The sequence below is a fragment of the Gopherus evgoodei genome, chromosome 6, assembly GCF_007399415.2.
Source record: "Gopherus evgoodei ecotype Sinaloan lineage chromosome 6, rGopEvg1_v1.p, whole genome shotgun sequence".
Lineage (NCBI taxonomy): Eukaryota > Metazoa > Chordata > Testudines > Testudinidae > Gopherus > Gopherus evgoodei.
This window is the reverse complement of record NC_044327.1, coordinates 83,205,931-83,229,143: the sequence shown is the minus strand read 5'-3', so window position 1 is coordinate 83,229,143 and position 23,213 is coordinate 83,205,931. Positions and strand designations below refer to the sequence as shown.

Sequence of the window (23,213 nt, the reverse complement as noted above, 5' to 3'; positions counted from 1 at the left end):
AGTAAGAGTGTTATGCTTCATGTTTGTAATACTGGACTTCTTTGCCAGTGTTAGGTAGCTACTTAAAAACAAAAGTTGCATTCTGTTAAAAACAAAGTCCTTCCTTATTCTTTCCTTTATTGGTCAGCGAATCAGACAGTTTTAACTTAAATCTATACCACCTCCCCTTCCAGAAAGAATAGCTGTATTGAACACAAAAGGACTTAAAAAATGCATAGAACTTTGTAGGGAGGTAGGCTGCCTGTGAGTTAAATAAAACAAACAGACTAAAAAATACTGTGATCAACTGCAAACAAAAAGGCTATTGTGCCAGAGATCCATAACTTTCCTGAAGACAGGGATTTAAAATCTACCAAATATTTTGATTTTCAGATATTGCAGTCATTACAGCCCCTCTCTAAAATGCTCATTTGACCTGCTTAAGCCAGGAGAACTATGTTTTATTATTATTTAAAGTATAATGTTTAAAGGCAGGTACGTTCTTAGCTCAGAATGTCTCAGGCTAGTAAGAGGCCTCTTAAAACAAACTTCTTTTTGGGAGGGGCAGTCTCTCATTTTCCTCCAAAGGTCTAGCCAATTACTTCTGAGGCGCATTACATTTGGCTTTGGGTTGAAACTCATAGCAGCCTAAACCCTGCAATAACGGTTGGAATAAATGACAAAATGGGGTATTTTTGGTGTATGTGTCTCTAGTTAGTCGCACATGTGAAAAATACAATTGTATAGATTTTGATTTATATAATTACTTTAGTATAATTCCCAGAGTTCATGTACTCTACTAACATACCTCTGTCATACTTCTCAAAATAAAGATACCTTCCCGCTGGCAAATTAGTTTAATCAAGTTAGATTGTTCCTTCTACAACATTCACATAGGGAAGACCTAAACATTAATTAAATTCCTATTTTTTAAAAGCCAGATAGAGAGCAAAGTTATGTTAAATCATGATAATCATTTATATCGTGGACTTCATCCCAAAGATCCTAAAACATTTTACACAATTTGTACATACAGCACTTCTGATGGATGCAACTACTTCTTGGGTGGAGAGCGGAAGCCAGGTAGACAACTAGCATATTGCTCAAGGTGGGGATCATACACATACCTAAAGAGTCGCTGTCTACATTAGAGAAGCTTGGTACACTGATGAAGTTCCGGGGTTCACACTTCTCTAATGTAGCCTTAGCTAATTGACAAAGACATCAAGGAAACTCCCTTCTTACCAAAAGTGCCAGTATCTCATTAATTTCTGTATGGAGCAGTCTGGACTTCCTCTGAAAGTCCCCCTTATGCATACAAATACAGCAAACTACATTGTCCTCACTAAGCTAAATATATGAAGCATGATGAAAACTGATCAGTGAGAGAGAGCCTGATCCAAAGTCCAGTGAAGTCAGTGGGAGTCTTTCCATTGGCATCAATGGGCTTTGAATCAAACATGGAAAGGAGAAGTTAATATCTTTTCAATATCTTTTAAATTTTTGAGTTTTTTTTTCAAACAAGATAGTGTAACGCAGGTGCTGATCATTAATATCTAGGCTTAGTAATGGGTAGGCAGCTCCATCTAGTGGAAGCTTCCCGTCATGCTCAACACAACGTTTCTCTTTTTCACGAGTTCTCAAATAAAAAAAATAAGCCAAGAAGCCAAACAAACACCTAGCCTTGCAATACAAAATACAAGTTTCACACTGATTTTATACATCAGCTAGTCATTGGTTCTAAGCAGGGATTGGATCTTCATTATATGGCATTGGTAATATTCTCTCAAAAAGATACATATTCTACTTTAGATGTAAATATTTATAGGGTATGCATGTGGTCTTTCTGGGATATTTCCAGAAAGACATGAACATGTGCTAACAAAGGCCCCTATCCTGCAAGCTGCTTCAGGGGGAAGCAGTGGTCTGCCTGCACAGATCCAGTTGTAGTTTCAGGGCCTAAATCCTTAGCGTGAAATCCTTGCCTCGTTAAAACAGAGGCAATTCCTATTGTCTTCAAAGAGGCCACAATTTCACCCTTTATTATTAAGGCTCTGAGTCTGCAAAACACACACTTACCGCTGGCCCAGATTCAGTAAGGTGCTTCAACATGTGAGCTGCCTCAAAGATTTCCTTGGGATTACTCGTGTATTTAAGGTTAGGCATGTGCTTAAATACCTGACTGAACAGGGGCCTTTAAGTGCATGAATAGTCCCAGAGAAGTCAATGGAACTACTCACATGCTTAAAGTTAAGCACATGTGGAACTGTTTGCAGGATTGGAACCTAATTCAGTGCAACAATTCAAATGTAACATCTTGTCTTTCCCAGAGCAAATATCAGATTCATTTAAATATTAAGTGATGCTGTGATTATAAATGGAAATGTTATGATCATTGTTGAATCTGTACAAATAAAGCCTTGACTTTTTTTCTTGCTGCTTATTGAAAGTGAAATTCCTTCCAGTCCTCTACCAGGTCTTTCAGTTAACAGAAGCAATGTTGTCTAAGACAGTAATCTGCCAGTAAAGTCTGAACTGATCCACTGACTCACTGTAACCTGGGACAAGTCAACTGACCACCTTGTGCATCAGCTGTAAAACTGGTAAATAGCAGGACCTCACTGAAAAGCAGAGATAACATCTGACTTGAGCTATCCTAGGTAAATGAATTTCAAAAGAAGCTCACCATGTGGGTGACTGTGTCAGCAGACTTTCCTGATAAGAACTTCTAAGGGCTTATCTGTCATTATGGAAGAGCGTATTCCCATTCTCAGGGAGCGGTAGGGAAAATGAGACAATTGCAAGTGGTCAAGATGGTGTTAAGGCCTCTAGTTCTCAGTTTAAACCAGTTTCTGATAAATGCCTGTCAGGAAATGTTGCTTAACTTTAATTTAAGATAAAACAGACCACAGAGAAATCATTCAGCCCACTCCTGATGTCCTTTTCTCAGGGTTGTGATATGCCATATCAGTTTCTCATTGTGAAGCATTCAGAGAGGACAGCCACAGGAATACAGATCACATTCATAATAACAAGTGCCAAAAAAATGCCAGGATAAATTTGTACTGGAGAGTCATGTAAAGTTGCAGAATATGTTCCCTTCCCCCAGGATGAAAAACAGTGTAAGACTGTGTAAAGATTAGACATACTTCTAGTAAATAATTTCTTGGGTTTAGTTATAGAAGGGATTATTGGCCTTTACACAAGAAAAGGATCAAGTAATTAAGTTTTGTTTGCATCAGAGGTTTATTTTGTTGTGGTTCATTACACATAGTGTCTGTTGACTATTTGGAAGTTAGAATCCTAGCTATTGATTCAAGCCACTTGGTATGTATTTCTGTGATAAAGAAATGGCTGTTATCGTTTGATGGCTATTACAATGCTTAGATGCTGTTCCCCACAGATTCACCTTGACAATATGCAAACAGCTAAAGAGCTAAGTGGATTACTTATTAGTTTCCAAAGTATGGGTGGTTATCCTAAACTATTATAAGTACCTAACCTTTTATAAAACAGAGTGTATTCAGATATTTGCAGAGATGTCTTCTTGATGGGAATACTGTGGTTGCTCATTTTGATTAGTGATACTTCGGAATGACAAAGGTTTGCTATTAGCTGTTTGTTTCCTTAGACTTAATTTAATTTAAAAGACAGTCTGTCACTCAGTTGGCAGAGTCTGGTTAAGTTTAATTCAAGGCAAAATGTGGGGGAAAATGATGTTTATAGAAATCCATTCACCTGAGGGACATAATAGTAAATGTATTGTAGATACTTATATGCTTTCCACTACCATAATGTCAGATAAGGAACCAAGAAACTAAGGTTATGCTGGAGGGGAAGAGATAGCTCAGTGGTTTGAGCATTGGCCTGCTAAACCCAGGGTTGTGAGGGGCCACTTAGGGATCTGGGGCAAAATCAGTACTTGGTCCTGCTAGCAAAGGGAGGGGGCTGGACTCAATGACCTTTCAGGGTCCCTTCCAGCTCTATGAGATAGGATATCTCCGTAAATTTAATACTGCAATTAGACACCCACTGCTGGTTCATCAGTAGACTCAAGGTAAGGGGCTGTTTAATTGTGGTGTAGATGTTTTGGGTCTAGGAAGCTGCAAAGGTGGAGGGTCCCAGAGCTTGGGCTGCAGCCCAAGACCAGAAGTCTACATTGCAATTATACAGCCCTGCAGCCTGAGTCCCAAGTGCCTGAGTCACCTAGCACAGGTTTTTAATTGCAGTGCAGACATAGTCTAGGGTCATACAGAAAGCCTCCAGCACAGTGCACTACAAAAGTAATCAATCGTTGAGAATAGGCCACTTCCACCTTAATTGAATTGACCTCATTAGCACTGACCCCTCCACTTGGTAAGGCAATGCCCATCTTTTCATATATATACTACTTACTGTATTTTCACTCCATGCATCTGATGAAGTGGGTTTTACCCCACGAAAGCTTGCGCCCAAATAATTTGTGAGTCTCTAAGATGCCACAAGGACTCCTTGTTGTTGTTATTGTTATAAGCAGTGAAGATGTATTAAGGGCCTACTCTTGTTCTCAGCTTCACCATGATCTCGGGGCAGTATTGTTGTGTGATTCCTAAGGGCCAGGTTAAGGCACAGAGACACTCTATTCCTGTGCCTAGGACCAGCTTCTGGAATCATGCAATGATACAGCATCTCAACTGTCATTGAAAATGAGTGAGACTTGGTGTAGTCTACAAAGTTTCTCCAGCATAGCTATGTTGGCTAACAGAGTGAAAAAACCATGCACTCCTAGCTGACGTAATTATGCTGGTAACCCCCCCGGTGTAGATGCAACTATGGTGACAGAAGAATGCTTTTGTTGGCATAACTAATCTCATTCAGAGAGGAGGTGTAGCTATGCTGGCAGAAAAGTGTAGCCAGTGTGTGCTGTGTCTACACTAGGAGGTTTTGCTGATGTAACATATACATGACCAGCAGAGACTTTGCAGAATAGACAAGCCCTAAATCTCTAGCCATCACAGTTGTGAGGATGAGCTTGAAAATGTGACCTGAGTGTTACCAAGAGAGCAATGGCTGCCCAAGTCTGCAGATAGATGGAAATAATAGCATTGAGAGATATGAACTACTCTGTGCACCTCACTGAAGTGCTAATTCCCGTGTATAGGTCCCCTCCAGTAACATCATCCTTGCAGATCCACTGTGTGGCTGGAGGAAACAAGTGCAGTGAGCCCAACCTTCGTCTGGCATTGTTCTTCCTTCAGGGTTGCAGAAATGGCCATGAGTATAGGTCCCTATATACGCTTCCTGGATATACTTTAACATTTTGATCTCAGGCATCATTTCACATTATATGTTACAGTGATTTCCTCCTGGCCTTGCTTCCATATTGCCCATGAGGATAATGTTTTTTAGGTCGGTCTGTTTGATGGCATTACTCCATAATATTTTTGGTGTAGATAAAAAAGCCCATAGTAGCTCTTCCACCTTGAGTTAACTTGAAATGTGAATGTATTCAGGTTTTCAGAAATGAAGACTAATGATGTTGGTAACATGTCAGTTTACCTTTGATTGATGCCTTTGGGCTGGCTTGAAAACTATCTGGATAAGAGTAAGAGCCCTTTAATAATGGCTTCACTGATTTGTGGAGACAGTAACAATTTACATGAAGATATAAGCTAGCTGCAGAGTGACTGGAACAGTGCCAGTATTCTTTGGATCCATCCGTGAGTTTGGTTGCGGAACTTCTTTACATGTGATCTTAAAAAAAAAATCTGCACAATAAACAGTGCCAAGGAATGAGGAACTAAAATATGCTATTTTTTGGTACAATGTATTTTTGGTAAAATACAGTAATTGAGTTGAAATATAAGGATCTTAAATGACATAACCACTAAAAAGAAAGATGCTTTGTTTAGGATATTTGAGCAGTGTTTCCCAACAGAGGAATTATTAATCAAGTATTTTGGATGCATTTTCACAAATAAAGGATATTCCTTTAAACTTCACAAGTGCAGTGATGATAGACACAGGATATCTTTGAATGCAAACGCTGTAGCCTAGTAACTGACACATGGGGGGGTTGATTCTTCTCTTCCACCAGTTTTATGCTGATGTAACTCCACTAATCTCAATAACGTTGCTCTTGATTTACACCATTGTAAATCAGAGGAGACCCAAACCCATGATTCCTCAAAATCTCTCCCATAACAAGAAAAAGGATATTAATGCATTTGTAAAGCAACACATACCATCCAAACTGTGAGATACTTTCCCCCTCACATCTCTTATCTCCCAGTCAGTGAAGTGTGGCTAAATAAGGTATTGAAAAACTATGGAGGAGCAGGGTGGAGACTTAAGAAAGCGGTTCAGGAGTTTGGAAATTCCTCTGCTAAGCAATTCCAGCATTAACACCAAGAAAATCAGAGTTGCCCAGCCAAAATAAATCTGTGCAATGATGACATCAGATGTGAGGCAACGGCATGTCATGTCGAGGGATATCAGACATTCTTGCATTGACCACAGCGTCTAGATATGCTCCTGCAGCCCTGCCAACAAAACAAACAAAAAAAGTTTGAAGACATTATGATGTAAAATGCCCACAAACTGCTGTGCATGATTAGAGCTCAATTCAACAAGATGCTGAGCCCCCTCAATTCACACACCTGGAGTGCAGAGCACCCTTGACTTCCACAAATCTGCAGAACCTCCCAGGAGTGTTGAAGGGGCAGACCAGTTTTAGAACCTATTGAAATCAATGGGATTCTTTCTACATTTTGGCTCAGGCATCTATCCAGGATCCTGGCTGTTATCTCTGGTTTTCCTAAGTGTCTTATCTGAGCATGCTGCAATAGGATCCCAGCACGTGGACTGAGCAGGCATAGAAGAGCATCCACTTTGGATTTTACTTTGTCATTCCAGAGTAACTCCACTAACTTCCATGGAGTTACTCTTTTACTGGCATTACTCAGGGCAGAGTTTTTGACCCATGCTTATGCATCCTCAATCACATATGCATCAGCATGCCCAGGTGAGGCCTCCCTGACCCACCTGCTTTGCATTGTGAGATGCATGCAGATCCATTTTGTATTTGTGCACAGAGTGGTGCAGAAAGTCATGCACACTGCAGATCCCTGCTTTTGCATATTTGCATGTTGTGCATTATGCTTAGCTGCTGTGCGTCGAGGATTTGCACTCCCACCACAAAATGCTGAATGTCTGGCCCTTAATGAAGAAGGACCTGTATATGTCTTGTTTTAGTGATGCTGAACACTGACATGAAATTAATTTAGGGTTGCCAAATTTCTGATTGCAGAAAACTGAACACCCTTGCCCCGCCCTCTGCCCCACCCCTTCCCCTCTGCTCTGCCCCTTCTCCGAGTCTCCATCTCACTCCATCCCCCCTCCCTCACTCTCCCCCATTCTTGCTCACTTGCTCATTTTCACTGGGCTAGGGTAGAGGGTTGGGGTGCGGGAGGAGGTGAGAGTGTGGGCTCTGGGGTGGGGGTGGGGCTGAGGGGTTTGGGGTGCAGGAGGGGGCTCTGGGCTGGGGCTGAAGGGCTCAGAGTTCGGGAGGGGGCTTCAGGTTGTAGCACGGGGCTGGAGTGCAGGGGGGTGGTGAGGGCTCCAGCTGGGGGTCTGGACTCTGATGTGGGGTGGGGGATGAGGGATTTGGGGAACAGGATGCGACTCCTGGCTGGGACTGAGGGGTTCAGAGTGCGGGAGGGGGGTGCAGGCTCTAGGAGGGAGTTTGGGTGTGGGAGGGGGCTCAGGGCTGGGGCAGGGGGTTGGGATGTGGAAGGAGGTGTGGGATGAGGGCTCCAGCCAGTCAACGCTTACCTCACATAGCTTCTGGAAGTGACCAGCATGTCCCTCCAGCCCCTAGGCTGAGGCATGGCCAGGTGGCTCCATGCACTGCCCTTGCCTGCAGGCGCTGCCTCTGCCCGCAGGCACTACCCCCGCAGTTCCCATTGGCCGTGGTTCCTGGCCAATGGGAGCTGCAGAACTGGCACTCGGTGTGGGGGCAGCGCGCAGAGCCTCCCAGGCCACAGGGACATGCTTCTGCTTCCGGGTGCCACACAGAGCCAGGGCAGGCAGGGAGTTTGCCTTAGCCCTGCTGCACTGCCAACCGGACTTTTAACGGCCTGGTCAGCGGTGCTGACTGGAGCCGCCAGGGCCATTCCAGTTGTAAACCAGACACCTGGCAACCCTAAATTAACTTAATCCCACACATCAAGGAGGATGTTTTACAAGTTGAGCACCTGTATTAAATTCAGTGCAGCTCAGTTTAGAACATTACAGTTGATAAATGCTTAGATAATTAAAGACTTGTGATGGATAACCTGACATATTGTAGGAAGGTTAAGCATTAAACTCAGCTATTTAATAGCCTGATTCAGCATTGTGTGCGGCTCATTAACTTTATTTCTAAATGTGTTCACATGGGTAATGAATTGTGGTAACTTCATGAAGTTATTTATATTTTTAAAAGCTATTCTTTTATGGACATTTATATGGACAAGGTCCAGTCAGGAGGATGTAAATGCCAAATTCAAATGTGAGCATTGAGGGGCCACTTTGACCATAGAAGGAGCTGATTGGCTGGCTAAGTTCTGGCATTTATATGAATTCCTGTTTTCAGATACTTATTTTTATCCTTCATACAATTCTTCCAGCAGTGACACAGCAGGAATATAAAAGAAAATTATTATATGTAGTGTTCCAAATCTTTTTTTCTGTTTTGTTTTTTATAATATATGCATTTTTAAGAAGAAATTAAAATAGGGTCAGAGAAATCCAAAAAAGGTGAGATCTCTATTAATGGAGGGGAAGATATGTCTTTCGTTGCTTTGTCTGTTTGGAAATGAGGATGAGACTTATCCCACATCTGCCTACTATGGGGTTCTTACACCTTTCTCTGAAGCATCAGGTATTGGCCGATATCAGAGACAGGATACTGAACTAGATGGACCTTGAATCTGGTACATTATTGACTGTTCCTATATTACAACTTTTCACGCACTCCAGGCTTGTTGTTCAACAGAGCAGATTGAATTCTCTCTCTCCCCTCCTCAGCACCACTACAAATGACATCACTGAATGATCTTAAGTCCATCTCCTGCAATGAGCTATTTGTGGACCAATTTTGTGAATGAAGCTCCATCAAAATCTGCCAGGGATGGAACTCTTTTCAGGGTCAGGTCCACAGTTTGTCTCTATTTGTTCACTAGGCTCAATGACAGGCTGACAATTAAACAAACAAGAGCGACGCATCCTTGTGTTTGGTTTGCTCCAAACCACATGTAGTTGGTTTCCTTTGTGTATCTCTGTGTCTGTACTGCTTTTTTAACTGCATTGTTTAGGTGGCAGGAATTTCTCCTGTTCAATTTCTGTATGAATGTGGTATTAATAAAAATGGACTGGTAGAAGCAGGTCCGATGCAGGAGGAGGAAGCTTTATTTTTTTTCCATTAAGATAATCAATTCCCTCCCACTTCTATTAATTGTACATCCATTTTTGTTTAATTTGTGCTGAATTGCCTGGGTTGAACTATTGAATTTGCCCTCTTTCTGAGGTAATATAATGTGATCTTCTCTAATACAGAATGTAATATGCCCTGACTCCGGAAATAATAACTTTGCTCCTCTTTTCTGCAGCAATATGAAAACTGGCGACCTAACCAGCCAGATAGTTTCTTTTCTGTTGGAGAAGACTGTGTTGTTATAATTTGGCATGAGAATGGCCAATGGAATGATGTGCCATGCAATTACCACCTCACATATACCTGCAAGAAAGGAACAGGTGAGAAATCATCACCATGTGATAGTGACTAAAATAGGCATGTATCAGAGGGGTAGCCGTGTTAGTCTGGATCTGTAAAAGCAGCAAAGAATCCTGTGGCACCTTATAGACTAACTGACGTTTTGGAGCATGAGCTTTCCTGGGTGAATACCCACTTCGTCAGATGCATGTAGGCATGCTTTTCTGAATTCATACATCTGAGTGACCCTGCTTTATAAAGTAATGGGGACAAATTCTGGCTGAAGAATGGCATAATGGATCATCAGATCGGCTTATGCTTACCAGCTTTAAACCGGCTTCTTTTTTTTTTCTAGCCCAACAAGATTATATTTTGGGCAGATTGGGTAGTTTTCCAACAACTCAGTAGCCTAAATTAACCAAAAATAAGTGGCTGGGCAAGGTCAGAAGGTGGAGTCATCCTTCTAACGGCAGAGAGTACTGGAGTACTCCTACTACTGGGCTGATTGAAGAGAAAACCAATGAGAGAGCTTGTTTGCCCTGAGAACTTTCTTTAGTCAACAGAATTATGGGCTGGACTGAGCATACAGTCAATGCCTGCTATTACCTGAGTTGGTGTTTCAGCTCCGATTGAAGGCATTTTCTCACAGACTTTTATCCACATGTTTTCTGAAGCAAGATTATTTTATCACGCTCTCTAAACCTGAACTATGTTTGGATTCATACAGCTCAGCTGTGTAGTGGCTTTGCTCCATTAGAATGGAGGGAATATGAAACCTTTCTGTTACTAGAAGCTGTGCACTCAGCTGATCACCTGAATTTTCTCAGCCTTTACAGATTGGTGCAGTCAAAACTCAAACCTTTGCCACTGCTGCCTAACGTAACATCCTTAGATTTACTGCATTTTATTGATATATCATTGACGGATCCATGGGTCTCCAGTGTTTCACATACATTCTTGTTCAAAAAGAGAATTCCAGACTAAGGTTATGAATTAGCCCTTTTTGAAAAACCTTTTGATATAGAGTTAATGGTCTTTGGAGTTCTGCAGAAATTGCTACTTTATTCCCATTTTCGGTTGGCCATCAAACCACATAGTAAATTCAAAACAAAAAGGAAACGCCATCAATTTTGTCTGCAAGTTTCCATTTCCATTCTTGTAACATTAAAATCTGCTCAGCCATGTCACAACAGGGCTGATCCTGCAGTTCTGATTCAGGCAAGACTCCTACAAAGTCAGTTGGTGCTCTCCTGGGTAAGGACTGCAGGGTTAGTCTCACTTTGGAACGACACCTATGAACTTGGTTCTTTTTGGTCTTTAGTTGCCTGTGGTCAGCCTCCTGTTGTAGAAAATGCAAAGACTTTTGGGAAGATGAAGCCTCGCTATGAAATCAACTCCCTGATTAGATACCACTGCAAAGATGGTTTCATCCAGCGCCATATTCCAACTATCCGGTGTCAAGGGAATGGAAGCTGGGATATGCCTAAAATCACCTGCATGAATCGTAAGTTGCTGACAATGAGCTGTATCAGAAACTATAGACCCAACATGGTCAAACTTTTTATTAAGGATCCATTTTCAGATCATGTTTGAAGAGTTAATAAATAATGAATAGATGTTTTAATACTGTATTAGGAAGATTAGTCAATTGATAGAGATTGTTCTAGCAGCATTATTAATCTCAGGTGTTCAAAACCATGAATCAAGCCTCAAAAAATCATGATTAAAAAAGAACGGTGCAGGGAGGGTCTTTTATTTGTCTTCTGGTTTTCTCAGCCTTTAGGATGTCCCTGGATCATGTCTTCAAGCTTTCCTCCACAACCATCAGGGCTAGAAATGTGTTTTTTTTAAAAAACAAACCAAAGCGAAAGCTGAAATTCTCCCCATACCCACTTAACTTCAGGAGCTGGGGCTTTAAAAATGCATCAATATCATGTACCTATGATAAACTCATAAAAGTTAGCAACACAGTCAGGGTGAATAGGTTCCTTATAACCATGGCTCACAGCTGTCAATGATACTGTCTGTTGATATGCTTGTAATCACCTATAACACATATTACTTCTGTCTGTAACATGCTTATAATATCATTTACAATTCCTTTATAAACCATTAATAAACTTAATATAAAGTGTGACTCGTATTGTCCATCAGCCAGTTTATTGTTCAGATCAAGGAATTCTTTTAATATTTTCCTTTTTTTTCCCCCCTTCTTTGCAGCATCCACATTCCAAAGGACTTATTCTAAGAAATATTACTATAAACATCCTTCACCAGGAAAGGGAACTCTTTTAAATTCATCAAAACATTATCACCGCTGGATCAGGACATGGCAGGATTCAAGGCGCTGAATGCTAAATGGTGGATAGGGATTTTCACCATTTCAGCCAAAGTCCTAACTTACTGTGCCTTTTCTATCACTTCTAGAAGTATTATCAAATTGTTTGGAACTATGGACTCCAGAATTCACAACACATTTTGCAAAAATGTTGGGGTTTATCAGCAAATTCAAAAATAAAAACATGAGGAATCGTTTCCAGCCAATCAGAAATGTTAGTTTTCTATATGCCACCAGTGGGGACCATTTTATAACATATACCAGCCTACTGCAATATTTAAACAGCTCAATTTTAGCACCAATGAAAATGTAAATAAGATGATTTTATGATGTTTAATTGTGTGTTGTTTTTAAAATCCTGTATATAAAATGAAAAGTCACACTAAGTTCAGGCATATTTATGGTTATATGGCCTCAGAGGTCTGTAATCATTGATTTCCTTATTTGTTTGTCGTTCACTTAGGTTGGAGATTGTTTAAATATAATTGTATTGACTGAAAACTGCCAGATGAAGATAAACACACAAATTACATTTCTTTTTTTTTTTAAACTCTGCCATTTCCCATCAGAGGAACAGTTTTTGTCCATGTGATGCAAAACATAAAGTGACATCAAGCCTGAATTAGGGACTGCAATGTGGAACTTTTCCTGCTCTCCATTCCAGCTTCATCACTGGTGGACTGCATGGAGGACTTGTATATGGCAAAGAAGGCCTGTAAGAGTCAAAGTGCTAATACATTAACTTTCTCAACCAGGGTTACTTTCTTAAAATGACTTTCACAATACTAACCATAGGTCTGTGTTACAGGTCTCTGCATTTTATAATGGAGGTAGACCTAGGGTTGGTTTTTGGGGGTGTGTTTTTTTTAACAAACAAAAAAAAAGTCAAAAAAGTAAATAATTTTGTATATATAATCATTTTTAATCTTTTTGATAAAGTAATGAATGTTTGTGTATGAATGCTGCAGCTGTGAAGCGTACATAAATAAATGAAGTAAGCCATTTACTGATTTAACTTATTGGATGTTATTTTACCCATGCAAAGAAAACTGAAAGAGCTTGGTAGTTCAATATTAGCCCCTGAGCTCCACTGATGCATTTGGAACCATATTTCAGTTCAGCTGCTATTTCCCTGATGTACTAAATTCCTAGGAAACAGGATCACTTATTTGTGATGAAATGGGTGTCTTATAGAAGAATCAGCATGTTGGCTATCTAAAAAGAAATGCACAAAAAGATTATAGATCATAGTGAATGCAGTGTGCATGTAGGACTTCTTTATTTTAATTGTTTTATTTTACTTTGACCCATTCAGCTCATCATTGGCCTGGACATGTATAGTAAAGTAGTACTTAAAATAAGCTCTCCACAGCAAGGACCATGTCAATTTGGTTGCTTCAGCAAAGCACACTTTTGGGCTGTGTTAAAAAAAAAGGATAAATACCCTCTGATACACCTTCTAAAATAATAATAATATAAAGACAGGTCAAGGTCTCTTCTAATATTGATGTAGGCAAAAATTATGGAGAGAGAAGCAAGCAAAAAAAAAGTGAAAATCCAGCTAATATGTAGGCGTTTGTATCCTATTGAGCTGCCCATAAAGTAAAACTTCTATGGCTTCTCAGCAAATACGGTAGCTACAATTGCAAATGGCGTCTTTAAGAAATTCCATTGCCTGCTAAACCAAGTGGGATCTAACCTTTTGAGTGTTCTTGACTGCAGTACCCCACTGCATTGACTTGTACATTTTTCCCCTCTACAGCACACATACTGCTTTTTTCTATTTATATTATAGCTTGTATAGTGTATAATGTGAATGTCTGTTTTTTTTGTGAATGAAAGTTAAAATCTTTGTAACTTTAATATCTGCTTCTGTTTCACCAAAGAAACAAGGTTTTGCTATACTGTGACTTGTCTTGTTATTGCATGTCTTCCACTTTAAATCTATGCAATGTGATATTTTACATATGAATAGGGTGATCATGTGCTAGGCTGTTTGTACTCACTGTTATTTCACAGGTACTATGGGCCTAATCCAATGCCCGCTGAAGTCTAAGGGAGTCTTTAGATTGAACTTTAATAGGGTTTGGATTAGATTTTAGATAAGTAGCTGTACAGGATTTTTGGACTGTGTTTTAAAATATAGAGCAAGATTATTACTTGTGTAAATCAAGGCTCTGTTCACAATATAGAGTATACTACACATCATTTCATTGTGCAAACACATACAGATCATAAAATGGGTTTTAGCACTCTGTCAATTTTCTTACAATATGTACAAATCTGTTGTATAAATCTGTTGTTTTACTTGTTTGCTTTTGGATTTAAATAATGTTGTAAGCCATTCAAATACCATGGTGATTGTAGTTTAAATAAGTTAGGTATAGATCTTATGTTGATTCTTTCCATTTCTGCCTCTGTCGCTCATAATAAAATAGGACTGACAAATTTCCTTATTAAAAACAAACCCATGTTTCTTTATTTAGAAAATGAACTGAACTTTCTTCAACTCTGGAAACCTAATTTAATTCCTGATTTAAATCCCAAATGTAAAGTTAGTTAGATGGTCACATCCTAGGCCATAGGCACATCTTGGCGGTTTTGTGATGTAGACAGCAGTTAGGTATGTATGCTTGTTAATCTCTCTGCTCAAGAGAAGCCAAGACTCTACTCAAGCCAGTACTATTAACCTTCATTTCCAGGAGCACCAAATTCAAACACACTCAAGCTTGTTAAGGTCAAAGTTAGGAAAAGGGGCTGGAGTCCGAGATTTGAATAAAGATGTCAAAATCAGCATTTCACAGCTCCTTCCTCTTGGCTAACAAATTAATCCAGCACTGTTTATCTATGTCAGATGCAAATCATCCAGCACTGTTTGTCTTTTTTTTTAAACCCTATCTATGTCAGATGAGAGTATTGCAGATATTTTTTTCCAAAAAATACCTAATTTATAGAAGAAATATTGCCACTAAATTTACTTTCAAACACAGGATTAATTACTAAACTTTTCCTCTGAATTTTCCCGCTCTGTGCTATTCCACACAATACAGAAGCTGATTACATCAGTTGGATATGGAAGGGAGATGTTAATTGTAAAATTTGACGGTATGGAAGAAGTCAAAAATGTATTGTGTATTCCCATCTTGTAGGCAGGCTCAGCTGATGGTTGGGACAGACAGGGGTCTGGCCTGAAGCCTGTGCACAGAGCCCAAAATGCTACAAGGAAAGCAGGTCCAATACCATGGATCTGTGAATAGCTGTGCAGAGCAGCTATTATTCTGTGCACCTCCACAATATCTGCAGTACATCTGGCTCTTGTAAATGTGGCTGTAGGCCTGGGCTTCATCTGATTGCGTTTATATGCTCCAGAGAGTGAGTTAGGATGCTACTACTTACAGCAGGAGTAAACTTCGCTGCATATTTCAGCGTAAGTTGCAACGTTTCAGCAAAAGAAGATGCTGCATGGATCGACTGTTCCTATATTCCTATCCAGGCTGTCCACAGGGACATACACTCCCCCTTTCAACTATGAAACCGCTCGAGCTTGATGACAGTGGGCACTTCCCTGAAATCAGAGCCAATAGAGGCAAATTGAACTGCACACCTGACTTTGTCTGTGGATGCCAGAGATGATGAAATTGGAATTGGAACGTCAACGCAAATAGAATCTCCTCCAGTTTTGTACTTGCAGTGCACGTGTTAGGGATGGATGATCCATCTTGGTTAAAATAAGAACCTTCACTGAAAACTTGGACTACAGACCAGGAGTGAAAAAAAGAGTCTGTGCACTGCATGAAAGGCTGTTGGCACAGTACCTTTATCTCAAACCTGACCAGAAAAAGAAATGTAATAAGAGTCTGTTGTTCCAGCACAGCCTTGCAGATTCAAAAAGAGCTGCATAAAAATAGGTTAATTTTTTTCATGGCAAAATTGCATTCAGCATTTATGTGTGGTGTTTTCCATTCTTTTCCAGTAATACCTAGTGTTAAATTGTGAGGGTCTAAAGACAGGAAGGGCAGTTCACAGCTCATGGCCCTGGCCTAGGATTTCGGAGAGCTGGGTCTGCCCCAGACTTCCAGTGGGATGGGCACATCACTTAGTTTCTCAGTTCCACATATATGCAATAAGGATAGTGGTACTTCCCAACTTCCCCAGGGCATTGTGGGGACAAATACACTAGAGAGTCAGGCACTCCAGTTTTGTTTTTTGGGGCGAAGGGGTCATGAAAATATTAAATATTTGTTCACACATCAACTTGCAAAATCCACTTCTAGCTCTGAAAAAGGGAGCTTTGGGAATTTTGCACATTTGAAACGTTGCACACACTTACCATGGTAATCTTGGTCTGTGGAGTGAAGACGGGGTGACACAGCAACTTCTAGCAACAGGTCCTTTGTGTGACTGTGTTACCACCAGGCAATGCAGGTGGCCAGGCCAAGGGAGTAGAAACATTTAATTTACTCCCCTCCCACATTGCATCACCATCAGTAGGATCCTCTTCAGGCCCGACTGTTGATAGAGTAGTTCCTTTTCCTGTTCTTTGAGACAGAAGACACAATGGCTATTCTTGGTTATTCCTGTGATGGTGTGGCAGCTGTTAACCCAGCCCCTTCTCCCCGACATAACTAAAGCTGTATGGATTTTACCTGCACACTATGATTACAGCGTCAATACTTTTTTAAAAAAGGAAAAAACCTGAATTACCATAGCCAAAGTACTTAAAAAAGCAAGGGAAGTGGAGCAAAAGCCAACAACAAAATGCAAAGGTGCCTCCATGAGGGTAATAGGGCAGAACTGCAATGGTTGCTGGGAGTCAGAGCTATAAAAGCCCAGCAGAACAGCAACTCAAGGCAATTAAGGAAAGGTCTTTGAAGGGAAAGGAGTCAGCTAGCATGCTGTATATATTCTGAAAAGTCTGCTTAAGGGGGAAGACCTGAGAACAAGTCTTTTTTCATTTCGGAGCTGAACTGTGTCCTGTGCAAAGCTGGGTAATTTTGCTGCTGTTGTAAGTTTAGAATTTTATTTTGTTGTAAGTCTGTATTTTTCATTTCTTTGTTGTAGCTACTACTTAGCTGCCATTTCATGAGAACTGCATTTGTGAGCCAGAGCTTATTTCCCTAGAGGCACACCCCACACCCTTTCAAGTTTGCAGTAACGTGCTTTGTAATCATTAGCTTTGAGGGGTGATGTTTTTTATTATTTATCTTATTGTTAAGGAATGGTGTCTTTAGTAAACAAAGTGCCAGTCCTGATCAGCACAAATCCCCAGACTGCAGAATCTGACCTTTTTGTCTGTTGGCATTAAGGGGTGCAAGAGTGTCATATTCACTTTTTTTAAACTAAGTGTCAGCTATGAATAATATTCCTAGTTGTTAGTAGCACTAGGATTCGCTCAATAGGCCCGGCGACTTTTACTGGTGCAAAAGCTAACAATCTTTCTGTAAAGTTGTTATGACATTTCATAAACTGAGATAAAAATTGTTGTCTCTACATGTCATAGAGCCTACCATTACCTGCTACGTCTGGCTTGGCCTGCTGCCTGCATCCTGTCCTCTAAGTTTCTTAGACTTACTTCTGTGAGGCCCAGAGATCCTAATGTTCCCTTTAAAAGGCATTTTATTGCTCATTTAAAACAATTATTGGTACCTCTGCATTACCAACCAAAGCAAATCAATTCTCTTACAGGTGATTCTCTTGTGCTCTCGAACCTCTTGCCAACTGCTTATAATGATCACACATCAATTTGCCTCTTGGTGTTTTCTGCAATCTCTTCAGTGCTGGCACATCATCCCATATCCTGTCCTGTAAATTCGCTGTGACATCAGCTCTCAACTGGGATTCAAATGCCTTTAATTCACCTCTAAGTCCTGAAAGTCACCCTTTAGCTGCATAGCCCTTAGCTAATGTCTCATCCTTTGATTATGATTTATAGAGGGAGTCAAGCAGCCTTCTCATGTGGTGTGAATCTCAGATCTCCACCAACACCTTGCTGGCCTACTAATAGACTTTAATTAATCTGTCAAGCACTAGCAAGTATATGTCATTATATAAATAATACAACCTCATTCTTTCTGTTTCCTTAATCTTCAAACTTTGTATTGTTTTGCTTATAAACCTGTGTAAAGTCAAATATGACAACTTAAATATTCCATTATGGCACTTCAAAGTAAAGCCCTTAGTTTAAATGCAAAACTTACAATACTTCTCAATACATATCATCACCAGATATATTTCCATCACATCTGGATGGTTTACATTTAGTTATTGCAGTCCAATAGCTTGCAAAGCACATAGTTAAATGATGACACATTTCTGGGAATTAGGCATTGATTATTCCCATAAGGAAGACTGGCTAATGCAACTGTTGGTAGCAGACGTGGGAAAACAGACGCTTAGAAAATACAGTCATAGACATAACTACTTCAATTAAAGCAGTATAAAAACATACATGTATTTGTATGTGAATGTATTTACTAAGAGCCCACTTTCCTACATCTGCAACCAGCAGTAGCATTAGCCAGTCTTCCTTACGGGAATAATCAATATGTAATTTCCAGAAATGTGTCAAAGCATGTAGTTAAATTATAAGCTATTGAACTGCAATAACTGGTTTAAATCACTTCCCAGATGTGATGAAAATATCAGTCCTATACATTTTGTCAACAATCTCTGTTTTAAGAGACTTTCACTACTATTATGAACAGAATTTTAGATTTATTACTGGTAATTTAAGAAACTATCTTGGCTTTTCACAGGTTTGCTGTTTACTTTTTGTGATTCACTCAGCTTGAACAATGAAAACAGACTGGCCGGTTTCACTTGTCTGCTTCCAGTTCTCCTCAGTGTCCTAAGCAACGGACTGGGAATAAGGGAGCCAGGGCTTTGCCATTGACCTGTTGTGTGAGCATGGGCATGTCACTTCATCACCATGTGTCTCTTTTCCTATCTGTGAAATAGGGCTAACACTCTGTCAGGCATGCTGAGCTCTCGGGCTGAATGCTCTGGTGTAGTGGAAAAATAACCGATTGTTTCCAAATATTATCTTCTAGTGGCTATTCTAGCAAAATGTTCAATTCCTTTGTGCTCTATTGGTTTTCAAGTGAAGGACCGCTGGATTAAACTATCTATTGCTTGATTCCAATATTTAATTGCCAGCTGGAACCAGTTAAAAAAAATCAGCTATGGTTGCTTTTGTGACATAAGCTTTATATAGTGGTTAATTTAAAACGTTTTGGGATAGAGCTATATAGCTGTCTCTTCTAGAGCTTGTATAACATAGTGCTCTCCAACTCAAAAATGCTTGTGCAATTTTGAGTGTAGAAAAAACCTAGCAGGCACTCCTAAAAAGGAACTTGAAGGTACTATTACAGACAGCTACTCTAAATCAACAGTGGAGTGTTCCTTCTTTGGTATTCAAAGACTATAGATCATCCACGGCGTGGGGTTCAGGGAATATGGTGAAGACAGATATGTCCATGAGATTTGTTCAGGGAACAATGAAAAGTCTTCAGCAGAAAGCAATTGAAAAACATAGGTTGTTTCATTATTACCTGGTTCTGTGGATTTAACACCTGAAACAGGATTAAGTACATGTGTGTTAACTAAAAGAGTTGATTATAGATTAAAAGTAGGTGAATTTCAAAATAAAGAGTAGGCACACATTTTAAATCTGGAACGTCTGTAAATACAGCGGTTTATTAATATCAGCTACCTTACAGTGATGACAATTTGAGTCCTGAACACACAGAATTCTTTATATGGGTATTGTTTTTAATTAGGAAAGGATTCATGTGCACTGTTAAATTAAATCCTAAACCTCTTCAACAGGGGCTACAGTGTAAACCAATTCCCATATAAAACCAACACAACTGGCACCCTATTGGCTGTCTCAGAAAAGAAGCCAAGAACTGAGTAGTTATGGAGACAGAACTACTCACATCCCTAGAGGTGTTTATCTGAAAGTCATGACTGAAGCACATTGATGGAGTAGCATGTGGTAAGCTTGCGTTGCAACTGTCTGTTATGTAGAGAGACTAAGTCCCCTGTGTTGTCAACCCAGCAGCTTTCACGAGCACAATAAAACTGACTTTAAGAAACTGCTGCCACTGAAAGTGGGAAACTGCATTTCATTTACACACCAAAAATATGTTGGGATAATCACACAGAGTAAAACAAGCTGTCTGGGAGCTAAGATATCCCTCAGTCTGAAAAGGAAAGATGTGAGAAACAAATAAATCAATGTAAATTCAATAGAGCCAGGAATGTACTCTAACATCATATAACTTCACTAAAATCCAACTAGTTATTTTTCACTCATTGCATTAAAATGGCAAAGAAGTATCCACTTTAATATAAACATCCTTTTTTCACTAATACGTTGCCTGTCCAAATTGGGAAGAAAAGCAAAAGACTAAAGGCAGTTTTCAAAGACCTTGATGACTGTGGATATGTTTTTGATATACAGGGCCAATCCCCCTTCCAAGTGTACCCTTGCTGCAGTCAAGAATGTGATAAAAGAGCAAAGAACTATTGCAGTATATGGCTTGTATTAAAGTTGATGATTTTTACATTTTCACAAAGAATGAAGTCTAAGTAGTAACACTCAGAGCAAATTTGGGCCAAAATTCATCTGAATAACAGAACAAGGCAATTAAGAGCCTGTTTGTTTTGTTGTTGTTGTTGTTGTTGTTGTTGTTGTTGTTTTTTAAAGGAGCCTTAACTCAATCTAACTTTTTACACCCTCTATTTGTGGGCAGAACTGAAGGCATGTAGATGTCTAGCTGTCTGTGGGTTTAAACTTCTATTCAGCTGACTGTGTCCTCATTTGCTCCCACTATTATTTAAAATTTATAAAGCACATGTTTATTGCACACAAAAGATCAGGTTTGAAAAGTCAAGCTCCTTTCACCTTCCATCCTCTCCCTCCCCAAAAAAGTCAATGGATCAGGTATGCTCTATTGAAATGAGTAAAGAAAGTAATTCTAACAAAACACATGTTCAGTACTACCGAAAGGAATTTATCACTCTGAAAACTGCCTTTGTCTGTGATAATGGAGCAGAAAGACATTTAGATTCTAAATCTTTCAAGGAAGGAACCATGTCTTAATCTCTGTAAAATGCCTTGCAACTTCGTGGCATCATATGTATGCTTGCTGATAAGTTTCTAATAATGCTTTTCACTTCTCCATGGGCTATCTATTGGTAGCTGGAATGCCGTATAGTTAGGTATAATCAATGCAGAAATGAAGGAAAAGTAGGAAGGAAAAAATTGAGTGATGGTATTATATCTCAAAAAAAAGATGCAGTGTCAGCAAACTGCATTTGACGACATTGGGGTGGTGAAGTTCTTTGGCTTGGGGTCTAGGTATCTTCCATAAAAGGATCCCAAAGTATCTTACATGCAGGAAGGACTCTATTCTGCAACACTTTGTCTCTCACCAACAGAAGTTGGTCCAATAAAAGCTATTCCCTCACCCACCTTGTCTATCTACTTACATGAGTCCCAGTGAAGTCATGCTTCTTTGTATTGTAGTGCATTTTTAATCTGGATTTTCACCATTGCAAAGTTCAGGCATACTCAGTTCCGGGGTTTGGGGTCTGTTTTGGTATTTGCTAAGCCAGTGAAGTATTGCATTACCTACTATGACAAAAATTAGCATTTTCGACAGCCAGAGAACATGTTTACCAAAGTTATTTGAAACACAAAATGCTGAAAGGCACATCTTGTGTTATTACAAATGTATGCATATGGACAGCGTTGATGAGTGACGGAGGGTACAATACTATATGCAATCGTAAAACCGTTTTCCATAACCCCAAACCATTAAAGTTATAAGGAACCACCATCCTCTCACAAGGACCAATAGCTGATTAAGTGACTTAATAGATCTTGTCAATTTTAGTTTCTGACTCAAATTTTTAACAGATGCTACAACTGAATACCTGAAAGTGGAATTTGGCCTTCTGATTCTAGAAAAGTGTGAGAGCAATGCAGAAAATATTTTAGACTGTCAACTAATTATTTTGTGTCCTTTAACAAATGACATTGCCATATTTTTTTAAATGTTTCTTTATTGCAGTCATGCAGTTAGTTGTATTAATGATGTCTGTATTGTGAGATTTAGCGTGACAATATGCTAATAGTAAAGAGATATTCCTTGCACTAAACCACTACTAAATGTCACTGTGCATTGTACAAAGTTCCAGATAAACAAGGTAGACAAAGCTGGAACACGAGCTAAGCTTTTTTATTTCTCTGTGTAGCTTGTTACTCTATTTAGTAAATGCCTCCCATTAAAACCAGGTCATGAGAACAAAATTAACCAAGAAACCAAAGGACATGAAGAGAAGAAATTCTTGAATTGCTAGACACTAATGCTAGGAGTCTGGGTAGCAAATAAGAGGAATTGGAATTGCTCACTGATTAGATCAAATGTATGCTAGTTGGTATTACTGAAACCTGCTGGGATGATTTGCTTAACTGGAATGTTAAATATGTTGTAAAATTTATTTTAGGAAAGATCAAGTGGGCAAAAGGGGAGTTGGGCAATTGCACTCTAAATAAAAAATTCGCATGGCCTGTTACTAATCACTGATGATGTGTAAGAAAATGATCTTGAATGCTTATAGATGGATGTCCTAACAGCTAACACACAAGATGATGGAGTACTAGCTGTTGTCTGCTACAGACAACCAAATCACACTAGGAAACAGGATGACTGCCTCTATAATTTGTAGGGGGGGAGGGGGAAGTGTGATTCTGGGGGACTTCAATTTGAGTGATATATGCTGGAGTTCTCATGCTGCCAGTACCAAAACATTCTTTTTCTAATCATTATAGATGACAATTTCCTCACTCAAAAGGTGTTGTAATCAACATAAGGAAATACTATATTAGTCGTTGTCCTAACACATAAAGAGGAAAATTAATAAAAGCTTAGGCATAAGTGATCATGATAAAAGTGATCAGAATAAACTCCAGACCAATACTATAGGTATATGGTGCTTTAATAGGGCCAGTTTCACAAAGCTGAAAACAATTATGAGCGAAATCAGCGGTGAAGAAATACTTAACCAGAAAAATATAAATGATGATTGGGAATAATTTAACACCTTACAGGATGCCCAAAAAACCACAATCCCCCAACTGAGGAAAAAGTCATG

General features: G+C 39.5%; 1 protein-coding gene across 3 annotated transcripts in view; it reads left to right on the top strand.

The window, feature by feature from the left end:
• The window catches only part of VCAN (versican), a 133,405-nt gene extending 118,912 nt beyond the window's left edge, over nucleotides 1-14,493 (top strand). For all 3 annotated transcript variants that reach the window (XM_030567057.1, XM_030567055.1, XM_030567056.1), the window contains 3 exons: nucleotides 9,609-9,753; nucleotides 11,034-11,216; nucleotides 11,933-14,493. In XM_030567057.1, the coding sequence (XP_030422917.1) occupies nucleotides 9,609-9,753; nucleotides 11,034-11,216; nucleotides 11,933-12,063 (459 nt within the window). In that variant the 3' untranslated portion in view covers nucleotides 12,064-14,493. The remainder of the gene's footprint in view (nucleotides 1-9,608; nucleotides 9,754-11,033; nucleotides 11,217-11,932) is intronic.
• Nucleotides 14,494-23,213: the final 8,720 nt, after the last annotated feature.